Source organism: Prionailurus viverrinus, chromosome A2 (genome assembly GCF_022837055.1).
Source record: "Prionailurus viverrinus isolate Anna chromosome A2, UM_Priviv_1.0, whole genome shotgun sequence".
Taxonomy (NCBI): domain Eukaryota; kingdom Metazoa; phylum Chordata; class Mammalia; order Carnivora; family Felidae; genus Prionailurus; species Prionailurus viverrinus.
Window position 1 is genome coordinate 89,429,636 of NC_062562.1, and position 15,963 is coordinate 89,445,598.

General features: G+C 36.7%; 1 protein-coding gene and 1 non-coding gene across 4 annotated transcripts in view; one reads left to right on the top strand and one right to left on the bottom strand.

Moving 5' to 3' along the window:
• SEMA3D (semaphorin 3D) overlaps positions 1–15,963 on the bottom strand; it is a 197,975-nt gene that overhangs the window by 91,169 nt on the left and 90,843 nt on the right. For all 3 annotated transcript variants that reach the window (XM_047850420.1, XM_047850421.1, XM_047850422.1), the window contains one exon: positions 15,190–15,350. In XM_047850420.1, coding sequence (XP_047706376.1) covers positions 15,190–15,350 — 161 coding nt within the window. The remainder of the gene's footprint in view (positions 1–15,189; positions 15,351–15,963) is intronic.
• LOC125161365 (U6 spliceosomal RNA) lies at positions 2,594–2,695 on the top strand. Its single transcript, XR_007150578.1, has one exon. It is a non-coding gene; the product is annotated as a U6 spliceosomal RNA (small nuclear RNA).

Here is a 15,963-nt window from a genome sequence, read left to right on the forward strand (position 1 = left end):
ATCCTAGCTAATGAAGCAATAAAACTGAAATTTCAAGCAGCAGAGAATCAAGTGTTTGATTAGTGGGTAAATGTTACACAAAGTTACTCAAGCGCTGAGAATTCTTTGGGCTCCAGAAACCAATTTTAATAAATCTTTTAATCTTTGTTTATAGAGGATATTTTTCCCCAAATGTTATCTCACTTTTCATCATTCGCCTTCAATCCCATAAAGTCTAGACCCTGTTAAAAATAGAAATTATCCTTTAATCATTGTTATTGAAGAGTAATTCTAAGATAGTATCACAAAGATAATTTTACTTTTTAAGATAACATAAGCCTTTAAAATAAAGATTCATTAAGATTATATACTGCCTTATTTTGATACAATGCTCTCAAGAATTCATAAATCACAAAAAGAGTTATCTTAATATCAACAACCTAGGAGATATCTGATTGTCTTCCAGACTGGAAACATTTACTTAAAAGGGGGGGAAAAAGAATCATTGTAGTCGTGCCAATATTTAAAAGCTATCATTTTAATTATGATTTATGGTGGGATTTTCTTTTACTTGCCACCTAGTCATTAGAATAAAGCATTTTTTAAAATTCCTTTTAATTCCTTGTTTGTAAAGAATTTAAAACAGCAAAATTTCACTTAATGCAATCTAAAAATATAATAAAGCAAAACAAAAAATAAAAACTACCAACAAGCCACATAGTTACATGGGGTTGGCAGAAATATGTTCAAGTAACATTTTTGTTTCTCAAAATCTTTTGAAGTGGCATAATACTGTGACATATCCATCTCTATCTGTGTCTATTTATAGAAAAACCTTCCGCCAATTCTGTATTTTTAGGGACAAACTGTGTATGCGCATGTGCATATCTGGGCGTGTGTGTGGTGTGCATGTCTATGTGTATACATGTGCATATGGTATATTGTGCATGTGTTTGTAGGTGGACAGAGAGGGGTAATAGAGAGAAGAGAGAGATTCACACAGATACATCTAGCGAGAGATATTAACTCTGACTATAGAACAACATATTTCATAAATATTTCCAAGTTTCAGCATGGTTTTCAAAAAAATTAACATTTATTCATTTTTGAGACAGAGAGAGAGAGAGAGAGAGAGAGAGAGAGAGAGAGAGAGAGACACGGAAAGAGAAAGAGCATGAGTGGAGGTGGGCAGAGAGAGAGGGAGACACAGAATCCAAGCTGTCAGCACAGAGCCCAACACAGGGCTCAAACTCATGGACCGCGAGATCATGACCTGAGCTGAAGTCAGAAACTTAACCAACTGAGCCCCCCAGATGCCCCTAAGTTTAAGCACGGTTTACACAAAAGCCCAAGAAATACCTGAGATCCTGAAATTATTTCAGCAGCCCAGTCAGTACCCTTAAAATACAATGTCCACAAAATCTATAAAAGCCCTCTTGATCATTAAGTAGGTAATGTGAACAGCTTTGAAGCAGTGGTTATTAACAATTTCATGACTTCTGAATTTATCAGCAATAAAATGACACATACATCTCCTTGAACTTGAGAACATGATCCATGCGGTGTCATGCCATACTAAAAGCGGCACAAGCAGGACAAACAAAACACGTACCCCTATCCCTTAAAGCTGATGCAACTGTACTACTCCCTCAGAAAGTTACCCAAGGATATTTTTCTTTCATTTATCAGACAGAGATGTACCAAAGCAGAGATGATACTTGCGTTAACTGCCATATTAATTGTTCTGAAATATTCCCACAGAGCACGTGTTCACAACTAATGGGGTATGATGTACCACAGTCAGGTTGTATCACATTGGTGCGAGTAGTCTTCAGAAGCTTGGTGCTTAAATGTCAAGGATTTCAAATATGTAGAAAGCTTACTACTGGTCTCTCTACCCACATGGAGGACAGACATCAGAAAGCAAACATCTTTTCTGCGGATCTGGATAAGCCCAAGAATTTCTCTCAACATAATTATTGAGGGTATAACTACTAACTGAACTACTAAATAATTGAGGGTTGCAAATTAATTTTATTTTGAGTGCTAATCTTATAGATCAACTTACTAACAGAAAACCACTCCTAGGATACGAAAGTAAATAAATTTATAAAATTTATAAAATCTCTCCACAATTTCTTGGTTAACGTTTCAAAACAAGTATGTCTGGTAAGTCAATCTCCATGTTCTATAATCTACTGATTTAACCATGCTAGTATATGTACGTTGTTTTCATAACATTTCACAATTGAAATCAACCATTTCCGAAGGATTCACTTTTGTAGGTTACACTTGGAAAGATCAAATATTAATGTCTAATTATATATTAGTGTTTAATATATATTAGTATATATATTAATATATATATAGGACTCACTTTGGCAACACACTTACTAAATTGAATGATACAGATGGGGCGCCTGGGTGGTTTAGTTGGTTAAGTGTTCGACTTCGGCTCAGGTCAGGATCTTGCGGCTTGTGAGTTTGAGCCCCGCATTGGGCTCTGAGCTGTCAGCACAGCTGTCTGGAGCCTGCTTCGGATTCTGTGTGTGTGTGTCTCTCTCTCTTTGCCCCTCCCCCACTCATGCTCTGTCTGTCTCTATCTCAAAAATAAACATTAAAATAATGTAAAAAAATAAATAGAATGATACAGAGAAGATTAGCATGGTACCTTTGCAAAGAGGACACACAAATTCATGCAGTATTCCATGTTGTTTTTTAAAAAAAGAGTAAGAGTAAGAATATATACATGTATATATATATTTTTTTTCTTTGAGAGTATAGAGAGTATAGAGAGTATAGAGAGTATAGAGAATGTAGATTACCAGTATACTAAGGGACCATTCTAATGAAATAAAAATTCTCCTCAGTGTCACTTTGCATATGCTCATCTGCTACAAAGTTACATTTTAAACACATTTTTAAAAGAGATTCAATATTAATTTTCTTATGAAAATATAATGGGAGCTGCATGCATTTAAAAATACACCTATGATCTAATTATCCTATATTGATTTTATTTGCTTATCTCTATCCAAAATCCAAAATGTTTTTTGTTTGTTCATTTTTTGAAGGAGTTTTACTTCACTTTGGATACAAACAGGTTGGAGAAACTCACATGTAAATACTGCAATGTCTCTAACCATAATGGTTTCATTCATAATTCATATCATTCATTAATAGTTATCACTTAGTAAGGTGAAGATGTCAGGCAATTTATTTTTAATTATTTAATCTTAGGCAAGTTACAAAAACATTCAAATAATGATAAGGCCTAGAACATCCTAAGGAAATTCTAATTATATCTGCTCTTTGTTACATCTTTGGAGAAGCAATTTAATTGACTTAAGTTAGCAAGTGCAAGGTCAGTCAAGTGGCCGTTGGCCTAATTCAGAGATGCCCAAACTGAAAGGAATACACAGAAGGGGAAGTTACAACTTGTTCAAAAAACCTAATTAAGGACAAAAATTCAGAGCCGTAAAAATGCAGACAGGCATCTCTATCAAAGAACAGGATTCAAGTTTTTGAATGGTTGTAAAAAAGTTGGAAATATGTTGCTCTAAATGCCGTCTGGTAAAGGATTTGATCAACCAAGGGAGCAAAGACAGCTCTGGGTTCCAGGAACAGAAAGAGGTAAGAGATCTGGCTCATAGAGTGAAGTACTGAAAAACAAGGACAACAGCACCAAAAGTAGAGCTTCCATTATTGAAACTGACTGGGGTAGAAACTGTTATGGATGGGGAGTTTTAACTCTCAAGTTTGGGCACGATCTGCCCATGGAGCTTCCTCCATGAAGAGTTGGGCAAGACTTGCCTCTCTGCATTTTCAGGACTCAGCGTAAAGCCTCTTTCACATTTAGCCTTCTTCCACCCGACGTCTCTGAATTTTAATACACTTGTGTTTATCATATCCATCTGCCACTTTCTTTTCACAAGTAAATTTAGTTTGGGACCCTTTCCTGGGCATAAAGATTGATGAAATGCAATGGAATTGAAAATGTAAATTTGAGTCCCCACTTCATGCCCATGAGCAGCTAATGTTGTGCTTTCAAATATTATCTCAATACTAACCGCAGAATGAATTTGCTGTACTTGGAATACATCTGACCTCCTGTGGATGGTTCTTTCTTATAATGTCAGCTTTACTATCACCTCCCCATTTCACCTTCTCTGAAGACCAACTAAAGTAGTTTTCTCCATCTTGCCATTTGCAGCAACATGGATGGAGCTAGAGAGCATTAAGCCAAGCACATTAAGTCAGTCAGAGAAAGACGAATAACATATGATTCACTCATATGTGGAATTTACGAAACAATACAAACAAGCATAGGGAAAAGGAGAGAGAGAGAGACAGAGAGACAGAGACAGAGAAGCAAACCAAGAAATAGACTCTTAACTATAGAGAACAAATTCATGGTTACCAGAGGGGGAGGTGGATGGGGGTTGATTTACATCATAGGTGATGGGGATTAAGGAGTGCATTTGTCATGATGAGCACCGGGAGATGTATGGAATTGTGGAATCGGCATATTGTTCACCTGAAACTAATATTACACTGTGTGTTAAGTAACTGGAATTTAAACAAAATCTTGAAAGAGAGAAAGAGAGGAAGGGAGGAAGGAAGGAAGCAAGGGAGAAAGGGAGGGAGGGAGGGAGGGAGGGAGGGAGGGAGGGAGGGAGGGAGAAAGAAAGTTCATCAGGTTTTTTTTCCCCAGGATTCTCACCACAGTATTTAAACAACACTTAATACTAATTTTCTTATTTGCTTTCTTTTTTTTCTTCTCCATCAAACCCTCCCTTTAGAAACCAGAGGCACCATGAGAACAGAGACCTCACCAGTTGTATTCTCTACTAGATTCCCAACGTCTAGAACAGTGCTAGCAACATAGTAGGAGCTCAATAATCATGCATTATGAAAGAGAGAGGGGTGCTATCGTATCATACTACCTAAAAGAAATTTTAAGAAACCCACAAATGGATTGGTAATTTTGAATTTGTGGTGCAGCTACATGTGAATTCGAGCGCAGTTATGCTTGTGGATAGATTTTATAATTCTGTGAGGAAAACAGATCGCAGCCTTCATTATCTTCTTAAGTAATATATGACTCAATGAAGTTTAGGGACTACTGATCTTGAGTGACAAGAAACACTCTTCTACTTTGTACCCTTTTTAGTCCCTGGCACCATATCACATACGTAGTAAACTCGATACTTATTGAAAAGTGATCTGCAGAGTTTGCCTTAAAATTACAGACAGAGAAAGAGTTCCTGTCGGAGTTCTGGCAGGAGTCTGAGCAGTCTGACAACATCCTGACAGTCCATTACAGTGACCAGATGGGACCTGCCCATCAGCACCCAGGCTGGGGAGCCAGCACATCCATGAACGGGGTGATTGTTTTACTTCTGTGGTTACTACACAGCATGTGCTCCACAGGCACTAGGAACAGATTAATCACCATGAAACTAAGCAGGGGGCTGTCTACCAAAAGTTAATTTATTGGGATGTCCACATGGTTTTCAAGTGTTTATAATTTCTTAATTTCAAGCATTAACTAGGAATAAAAAAGGTGACAATTTCCTTTTATCAATAACTTGTTTTTAAATGAGAAGTTATTTATTCTGAGATTTTCTCCACAAAGAATCGATATACAAGGTAAAGCATTCAATGGGAATGTCTTATTCAGCCATGATGTGAGTTAATAGAATTGGAGTCAGAAGGTCATGGTGACTTATAAAAGCATTTCTGCTTATACTCAACGTAAAGCAAGCAAGTACAGGATCTTCATGTATGAAAACCCTCTTGTTTTAGACTTCCTTGAGGAAAGGGAAATAACAAAGTGCTTTTCATGCTATGCAGAGAAGGGTGTTTAAATGATCCACTAAAACTTATTATATTTAAAATTACAAACTCACTTAGCTTGGTTATTTTCCTAATATAAGTGCTTAAAAATAGAGGCACAGTTTGACCAATTTCAAGTAACCTAATATTCATAATCACATACTGAGTTTTCATTCTAAATAAGGAGAAAAATAATATAAAAAAACTGCATTATGCCTGTTAGGTGGAAAGAAATAACGGTCACATTTATGAACATGGAATTACTTTATTAAGAGTCTGCTAAAAAGAAAAAAAAAAATGATCCTCCTAAAGTGTCCAGCTTCTAGCTTAAGTGTTTATGTTTATCCAGTGTTTCCTTTAAAATAATTCTGATTATTTTGTGGTTAAGTAACCAACAGAGTAGAGTTCCGAAGCAAATGTGGGGACCTAAAATTTAGCAAGGCAAGATTAAGTTGTTAAGTTATTCCGCAAAAATATGGAGCTACCTTATGTAGGTTATATAATGTATATATTGCTTTTGCACATTGCTTTTTCAGTTTTTTTTTTTTAATTTATTTATTTACTTTTTTGAGAGAGATAGAGAGCAAGGGGAGGGGGCGGGCAGAGAGAGACAGAGACAGAATCCCAGGCAGGCTCCATGTTGTCAACACAGAGCCCAATGTGGGGCTTGAACTCATGAATGGTGAGATAATTACCTGAGCCGAAATCAAGAGTCGGATGCTTAACCAACTTAGCCACTCAGGTGCTCCCCTTCACTTTAAAATCCTGGGGCGCCTGGGTGGCGCAGTCGGTTAAGCGTCCGACATCAGCCAGGTCACGATCTCGCGGTCCGTGAGTTCGAGCCCTGCGTCAGGCTCTGGGCTGATGGCTCGGAGCCTGGAGGCTGTTTCCGATTCTGTGTCTCCCTCTCTCTCTGCCCCTCCCCTGTTCATGCTCTGTCTCTCTCTGTCCCAAAAATAAATAAAAAAAAAAAAAAACGTTGAAAAAAAAATTTTAAATCCATAGGAAAACTCTCTTTTTTTCCCCAGAAACATAGTTAGTATTTTTTTTTGCATTAAAAACAAACATAAATTACTTTAAACAGAAAAATTTTAAGTATTATACTGCTTTTTCCTTGAAAACTGTAAGGTTAGCTAATAGATTTTTGTTGGGCTCATTAAAAGATCTTAGCTAACATAGCAATTCTTTGAACATTTTATATACAATATTTAATTTTGACACATATGAGTTTCAAGAGGAATGATTTTTTTAATTAACTAAAAAGGAAAAAGATGGTTATTATCTCAAAATGAAAGTAAACTTTTTGAAGATTACTTTCAAAGATCATTGAAAAATGAATCCATTCATATCCTATACTCTCTTTAAAATTTTTTTGTAATGCTTATTTATTTTTGAGAGAGAGACAAAAAAAGAGAGAGAGAGAGAGAGGGAGAGAACGAGCAGGGGAAGGGCAGAGATAGAGGGAGACACAAAATCTGAAGCAGGCTCCAGGCTCCCAGCTGTCAGCACAGAGCCTGACGTGGGGCTCAAACTCTCCAGCCGTGAAACGATGACCTAAGCCGAGGTTGGGCACTCAACTGACTGAGCCATCCAGGGGCCCCTCCTACGTTCTCTTTTATCTAGGTTGTCAGGTATAGCTTAGCTTTGTTGGAATCAGATTCCAACAGAAATCTATGGCAAACAAGATGTCAAACAGCAAATGTTTTGTATGAGGCTATCAACAGTCAAAAGGTAAACAATATTAATAGGAACATTAACATTCTCCATTTGGTTGTCTCTATGGTTCTAGTTTGTATACTTCAGGAATTAAGTAGAATGAGGATATATGATGAGGTTGTAGGTAAAACAACATCCTTCTCGGGGCTCATTTTATGGCTTTGGTAGTAAGGCAAGATGTTAAAAGAGAAGTTTTAGCTGCATAAAAATTCAAAAATGAGACGCTAGGTCAAGAAGCAAAAAGTTTCAAAGTAGGTGGCCAAGAATCCTACAGATAATTTCACCCATGTGCAGTTATAAATACTTGGAAACTAGATATTAAAAGTTTTTTTCTTCCTTTCTGTAGAAAAGTATATTTCGTGTGAGACAATCCTATCACGTGTCCTACAAACCCCAAGGTGAGGGGTAGGTGCCAGGAAAGGAGCTTTCCTGGAACCTCAAGAAGCACTTGCTGTTGAAATGCCATTGGTGGAACATTCTAGATTAATGTCTAAAGGTGAGCGAGAGAACGACAAGCTCCAGTGGAAACACAGGCCAGATTCAGCGGCTATTTTGGCATCAGCCTGAACTTCCAGAGTGCGTCCAGGAACGGACACATGATGGCTTTCCATAGAAAAGATGGGAGCCATACTTGCTCAAAAATGGGATGGCATGAGGTCACCTTATGTCCTGTTCAAGAGTGTTGAGTGAAAAGGCTTCAGAAGTTAACACCGGTGAAAGTGCAATCTGTCTCAGGATAAAACACGAGAACATACCAGTCAGAGAAGAAATGTCATCAAGCTCATGCCAGAGAAATGCAAGGGAAAGATCTCCAAAAAGAGGGAATCCCCCAGAACTCACTAAGTCACTTTGGAAAGAGAAATCATCTTTGAACATCTGACAAGGACAGAAAGTCGAGAAGTGAGATCCCTCTGACAAGGACAGTAGAGCAGACATTTCTCTGAAGCCCTCTCCTCCCCTCTTCTCCTGATTTGACTGAAGGGGTCACACACTGTGTTCAACAAGCTTAAGGGAGAGGAGGACTGCTAGGAAGAGACACAAAGAAGCCTCTGAACATCTCCCTGTCTGGGAGCCTTCACTCACATGGCATGTGCAAACGGGGACAGGTAGATGGAACAGAGGCTCAATTTTACATGAGGTTGAAAGTTTTATTACATTAGACGGGACATTTGAGTTGCTGGATAACAACTGTGTTACTACCAAAGAGTGACCTCGAAAACCATTGCTGCCTGCTAGAGTTACCCAACAGGTCCAGAAAAAGAAGGGGTTCCACAGAGCAGATTGAAAGGAACCGTGGGAGGTAACGTAAAGTTGTTTATTATTACACTCTGCAAGTTGACATACCAGTTGCTGTTAGATTAGTAGGTAAAATAAATAGCAACTGTAGTCTCAGAATAAGTTTATTTCTCATTGGTCTACTTGTCTGCCTCTATAGCCCACTTGAAAAGAAAAAAAAAAGAGAGAGGAAAAAAAAAAAGGGAAACCAAGAGAGAAATCCTTGAATAATATGAATACAAAAGCAGTACTTAGTTTAATAAATCATCACTTTTGTGATCTGTTTGCTTACATCCTGGTCTGGACACTCACTCCACCCATGCATGGTCTGAACTGCTTCCAAAGTGAGTAACATTTTCAGATGGAAGGATCCCAACAATTCATTAACTCAGAAGTCCAACTAACGAACATAACCAAATGGAGTACTGGATTTTTTTTTCTGTTAACTATGACTCCACTTAAAAAAAAATGAGGGGTGCCTGGGTGGCTCAGTCGGTTGAGCGTCCGACTTCGGCTCAGGTCATGATCTTGCAGTTCATGAGTTCAACCCCTGCATCAGGCTCTGTGCTGATAGCTCAGAGCCTGGAGCCTGCTTCCGATTCTGTGTCTCCCTCTCTCTCTGCCCCTTCCCCATTCATGCTCTGTCTCTCTCTGTCTCTCAAAAACGAATACAGTTAAAAAAATTTTTTTAAATTAAGAGAGAGAGAGAAAAAAAGAGAGCAAGAGAGACTTTCAGCTTGTATATATAACTCCTGGAGTTTATATAGAGAGGGCTCTGGATTTTATATGAATTACTGCTAGGACTACTTAAGTCTGGCTGAAGTGGAGAATGTTCATTTGTAGTCAAAGTAACAGATGCCACAGAGTTTAAAATTATTTGTTTAGAAACCACAGGTCCTTAAACCATAAGGCACAGATGTCAAAATGCATTATTATGATGCTGATGCTGATGATGAACATCATGAACAGGTTTCTAATGCTTAACTTAAAACTTAATGATAAACAGATGTAAATGTCCACAGCTGACCACCTTTCTCAAGGACTATTAAAATTACGTTTTTCATATACTTCCTCTGACTCTAGAGATGGAGTAGGATGTTAAGGGCTAGGCCAGGGAAATCTAGTCTCTCTAACTCGAACTTTAAGAAATATACAGACAGACAAGAGAACAACTCTGACCACTCAAATTCTCCAACATGTTTTTCCTCCATCCTAACTGAGCCAGGATACAATAAACTGCAAGTTCCAAATACAAATGTAAATTATTTTTAATTAGCCATTTAACAACCCCCCAGATTTTGCCCATCCATCTTGAACTAGTTCAGATACCATGCACATATGACAACAGTAGACACTCAACTGATTTTTTAATGAAAACATGAAAAATAAACACATACTGAAGTAGAACAAAAGAAAAAAAAATAATCAAAAGTCAGTCACTAAAAAGTATCCCAAGTTATACTTCTGTAAATCCATATAATTGGTTTCAACCTCAGAGACTGACAAAACCAAAACACAGGAGCATTATTTGAGGTATAATTCTGCTAGGATATATATTCAGTGATACTTAAGTGATATTTAGTTATTTGATTTAAAAATATATATGTTATCTGTACATTAAATATTTAGTGGAGGGGTGCCTGGGTGGCTCAGTCAGTTAGGCCATCCAACTCTTAGGTTCAGCTCAGGTCACGATCTCATGATTCATGAGATCGAGTCCCACATTGGGCTCCAAGCTGATAACGCTGGGCCTGCTGGGGATTCTCTCTCCCCCTCTGCCTCTCCTCAGCTTGTGCTCTCTCTCTCTCAAAATAAATAAGTAAACTTATTTAAAAAATATTTAGTGGATAATGCTAAATACTACAACAGAGTAATTATGTAGTCTTCAATTCTTTGAGTTCAATTGTAATATAGTCTCTCCTGACAACGTCACCCCAATAATGTTTACAATATTGAAGGGAGAAAACTTACGGAGTATCAGGAACTTTGAAGAGATCTGCAGCAGAATTCATAAAGCCTACATTAAGTAGAGAGTCACAGAGAACTTTTATACAATGAGTCAAAGGAGAATGAGAAGTGCATGGTAAATAGCCCAGTCCCCATTCAAAGAGGGTATGATTTGGATGGGGGATATATTTACTTATGCCAATGCATAATGATAATTCTATAAAAGAGGACAACTGACATTGATATTAATATATATAATTGTTCTACTAAACACAAAGAATTGTTATGTCCTCTAAGGGTGAGGAAGCCGTGGGGAGTAAAAGGCAACAAAAGGGTAAAATTAGATAAGTGCCTTCAAAATTCAGAGGAGTGAGGTGAACAAGAAAGTGAATGGCAATTTCAGGAAGCTTTAGCAAAGGCACAAAACTGGAAAGTAATTTATTTTGAAAAGAACTAACAGCGCAGGTTGAGTAAATGAATGAGAGAGAGGAAGGCAGGGAAGCAGAAAATAAAATGCAAGTGAGGGAATAATGAACAGTGGATAAAAATAAGACCGGAAATCAGGTGAGCCTTAGAAATCAACAGAAATCTGGAGTTCATTCAAGTTCCCTGAAAATCAAGAACTCCAGAGTATGTAAGCAGAGAAGAAATATGGTCGGATTTTTATTTTTTTAAGAGATAATACTGACGGTCATGGTGAATGGATTAGATAGGGAGAAAATGGAGAATCCCTTTTATAAGATAAACTCACTTGAATAATGGTATTATCACTTACACTAGAGGACGATATTGAAATGGTCGCCACCTTATCAGTTTGGCTTGTCAGTTGAGGCTTTTTGCTGGGTCTGCATCACAGCACAGTTCTTTCTTTATCTAATAGTACTTCCCCACGGCCCCTCTCACATGTGTTGATCCCCAGAACACTCCCTTACAAATATCCTATAAAATAATTTCGCTCTCCCAGTTGGCTTCTGGTGGAATTCAACCTACAGCCCAACAGTAAAAATGGTTCCAGATCCACATTCTTCTCTTGGAATGGGATCTTGTTAGGCTGGTTCTGATTTTTCTATTTTGGTCTAGTGTTGGGAAAAGGAAACGTTGAACCAATGCGCATATCTATCCTGAACCTGTCCCACAGAGATCCACAGACTTTTCCCTAGCTGAAGAGAGGCCTTAGGGACCAACTGAGGAAAAGCCTACTTGAAGCGAGAGACTTCACGTCCCCACGTGTGCTGACACTTGTCATTAAGTCTATTAAATCCCTATAGAAATAGTCCTTTCCCTCAAGAAAAGATCAGAATCTTATCCCTTTCACCTAAATGTCACATCGTTTAAAAACAAAAACAAAAAACAAACAATAAGACAAACAAACAAAAAACCTTGGCGTACTTAATTTTTACTTTCCAGAGGAGTAGAAATACTCTGAAATATTTAATTTTTCCTTTCTTCCTCTACAGTCGTACCCATCAAATCCTATTGAACATATACCTGTATCATTCATTGTAGAAGACTCAAAATCTAGTTGGAATAGAGTAAACATAATACAAAGGATATTTTAAAATATTTATTACTGAATTTTTTTTGTAAAGGATGTTACCACAGGCCAGGGGCATATACGAAATGAAGGCGATTTTTCAATAGACATGTCCCTGTTTGTACAAGAACTTTTAAGTAAACATATATCCTAAATTTTGACACTTCAATGGAATACTTTCTACAGATTTTTTTTTTAATTTGCCAGAGGAAAATATCCCTAACCAGTCATTCCTAACTCAATTACGTGTTGTAGATTGCTTTAGGTCTTGAGAGTACAAAGGACATCCTTCAGCCCCATGGAGTCCCAACATGTGTGGTTTCTTCCGCAGAGAAGTTTGGATTTTTGTCGAAGGGCATGGAGCCAACGCAAACCACGTAGGTCTAAACACTGCTAAAGTACTACATCTTGACACTTTAAGTTGCTACTGTAGAGTACCTTTTAGCACTGGAGTGATTTATATAAGTTTTAAATGTAGATACCTACAAAAACATAAATTCTGTCCTTTTCCTTTGTATGCATAACCTCTTTATGAATTACACATTTGATATGATAAAGGAATATCAGGCAGAAAATCTCCAGTACAGACCCTAATTTTACAATGTGTTCAAATAACCATTTATTTCAATAATAGCATGAGGGAAATCAAAGTTTCATAAATATTTATTTTATTAAATATTAGCACATTTCATGGATGGAATGCAGCCAAAGAGAGATCTGCTTAAAATAGTCACAGAAGGAAGTTATGTTATCAGAATTTATTTTAAGCGATGATGTAATGCACTCATTTCAGATAAATGAACTTTTTCTTCTAATCCCTGAAGGCAGAGAATAGCACAAGAACAAATTCCCTTGAAACTATGAATTGCCTTTTGCTATTACACTAAAGCTGGGACATATTTGGAAAAATGCTTTGTTAGCTATATAGCAGCTCTTCAAGCAAAACTGTGAAACTGACTAAGATTTTCCTTGGTGGCTTTCCTTAAAAGGAGTCATCTTCTGCTAAGATATTTACTGATTATTGAGATATTAGTTGATACCACCAATAGGCTCTCCTATACAAATATATATTTTTTAAACCCTAAAGAAAATATATATCCTTAAGCATAAACGGAACAGGACGACAATGGCAGAATGAAGGTAAGCTTTTCAAATTCTAGCCCATATTCACTGCTTATTTTACCTTACTGTAAACAATATTCAAACTAAGGAATAATTATATTTTTTAAATAAGATAATCTTATGAGTTTATATTATGAGTATGTCGATTATCACATCACCCACTGCTAATATTTTACCCTCATTGTTTCTTCTAGAAACATCCAACACATGCATATACATTTGCATTCAAACACTACTTCTTTATCAAGTCTGAGCATTCATAAGAAACATCTCCTTTCAGGGTTTGGGGGTGGCTCAGACAATTAAACGCCCAACTCTTGATTTTGGCTCAGGTCATGATCTCATGGTTTATGAAATGGAGCCTCATGTCAGGCCCTGTGCTGACAGCAGGGAGCCTGCTTGGGATTCTCTCTCTCTCCCTCTGTCCCTCTTCTCTCTCTGTCTGTCTCTGTCCCTCCCCAGCTCATGCTTGCATGCTCTCTCTCTCAAAATAAATAAATACATTTTTAAAAAGATCTCCTTTTGGTGGACCTCAAAAATATACAGAAGAGCTACTTAAAAATTAAATTATTAAAAGGCAAAAAACACTGTTTCTGATGCAGGCATTAATTAAGCAATATTAACACATATGGAGACAACTATTTCACCTATGTAGACTAAGCCCTTAGTGTTGATAATATTCAAATAACTGAGCAACTAATATTTAGTTTTTAAAGCATTTAAAAATCAGAGGTTTAAGTTCAAGTGGTCATTGTAGGTGACAACTGTTTGAAGCTTCAAAGTCCTACAGTGACTTGTGAACGACTCTTTTAGAATGGAAAGAATTCTCTATTAATTCAGTACTGGGGACTATTGACCTGAAATCTTGTAATGGCTCCTAGTATTTTGTTTTTCAATGCTTCTGAAAAAGAAGAAAAAGAAAAACCAATCTAACATGTCTCATAGATGTAGAATGAATTATATATTATGTCTTCTCATCAGTCATTCAATCCTTCCAGTCTTGGCATCCATCTGGGCTTGCATAGATATTGATATTTGCTAACGTACTTGCTGATCATAATTTATAAGGCCTAAAGGATGGCACTCTTTCCTTTGAGCATTGTGTTGCTAACTGAAAAGATAAAGCACAGCAGCAGCTGCCTTTTTTTTTTGAATAACTAGCATATATTTTCTTTCAGTGGTAGATTATTCTTAATGAGGCCATAGTTGAGGTATTAATAATCCTCACCCTCTGAGGGTGCTCGGGCCATAGGAGAAACCTATTCAGTTAAGAAATAAGAATGTGAAAAAAAAAAAAAAAACAGTGTGGTGTTAAAATGTCACCTTAGTCACACTGTCAATTTGAAATATGGTTATTTGCTAATTGAAAGTTAACAAAAACTTAATTTTACAATTACTATGAATATAAATGTTAACCCTTGATGAATAACTCATTTGGCAGCTTTTCAGTCTAAAACATTACATTTCTCTTGCATAATCCCTTTCATTTATATTTTCAAACGTTCTATTATTACACTTATTCACTGTTAACAGAGAACATGCCTATGTACTTAAATCCACAAAACTCCAAAACGTACATCAAAAGCCAGGTGTTCTTCTAACATGTTCTTTTTGGATATGTAAATGACCTAGTGCATTTGAAACTGAGTCACTTAAAATAAAAGAGGAGAATGGCATAGATGGAAATAAATGCATTCAGCCAATATATATATACACACACACATACACACACACATATGTAAATATTTATATATACCTTTATATATAAATAAACTGACCTTCTTAAAGTTTTTGTTTAAGTCAACCAGACTGAGCAGGAAGATGTGGTCCTTCGCTCCTACAAGCAGCCTGCCCCTCTCCTCATCCAACAGAATGGTTTGGAAATCTAGTCCTTCTGATGAACCCAAAAACGGAATGCAGCTATTTGAAAGCAGCAAGTCTATGGGAAAGTAAAAGAGGAATTGAAAGAAAGAAAACATTAATTAGTAAAATATTTACTTGCCTCAATACATACATTTCTGCACTTTGTAAATGCATACATACAGCATGCATGCTCAAATTTAGATAGAAGCAAACAAGATACGGTTTTTTAGCACATAATCATTTAGAAATCACTGTGATTTATTACATTTCATTTTACTGATACAACATTAATCTTACATATGAAAAATGCAAGATATTAAAATGAGTATTTTCAAAGCAACTGAATGCAAAATAATTCACTACTCTGTCCACCTTCTTAAGTTACAAATGAAAGCATCAGTTTGCAAACTGATTAAATAAATCAATATATGCAAAGTAAGCATGAAACTAAGTGTATGATAAAACTTACAGCATTTCTTCGCCCCCTACTTTTGATAAACACATCACTATGTTTGGAGGATTATACGGTTCCTATTTCATGCATTCAGGGAGTAAACAAAGAAGCCAAATCCAAGAAAATGGATTCTGAGAGATATATGATCCTGAACCAGTAAAGAGATCAAAATAGTAAAGCAGGAAGGGACCTTGAAAATCAATTAATACGAATTTGTGATTTTATAAATGAAGGT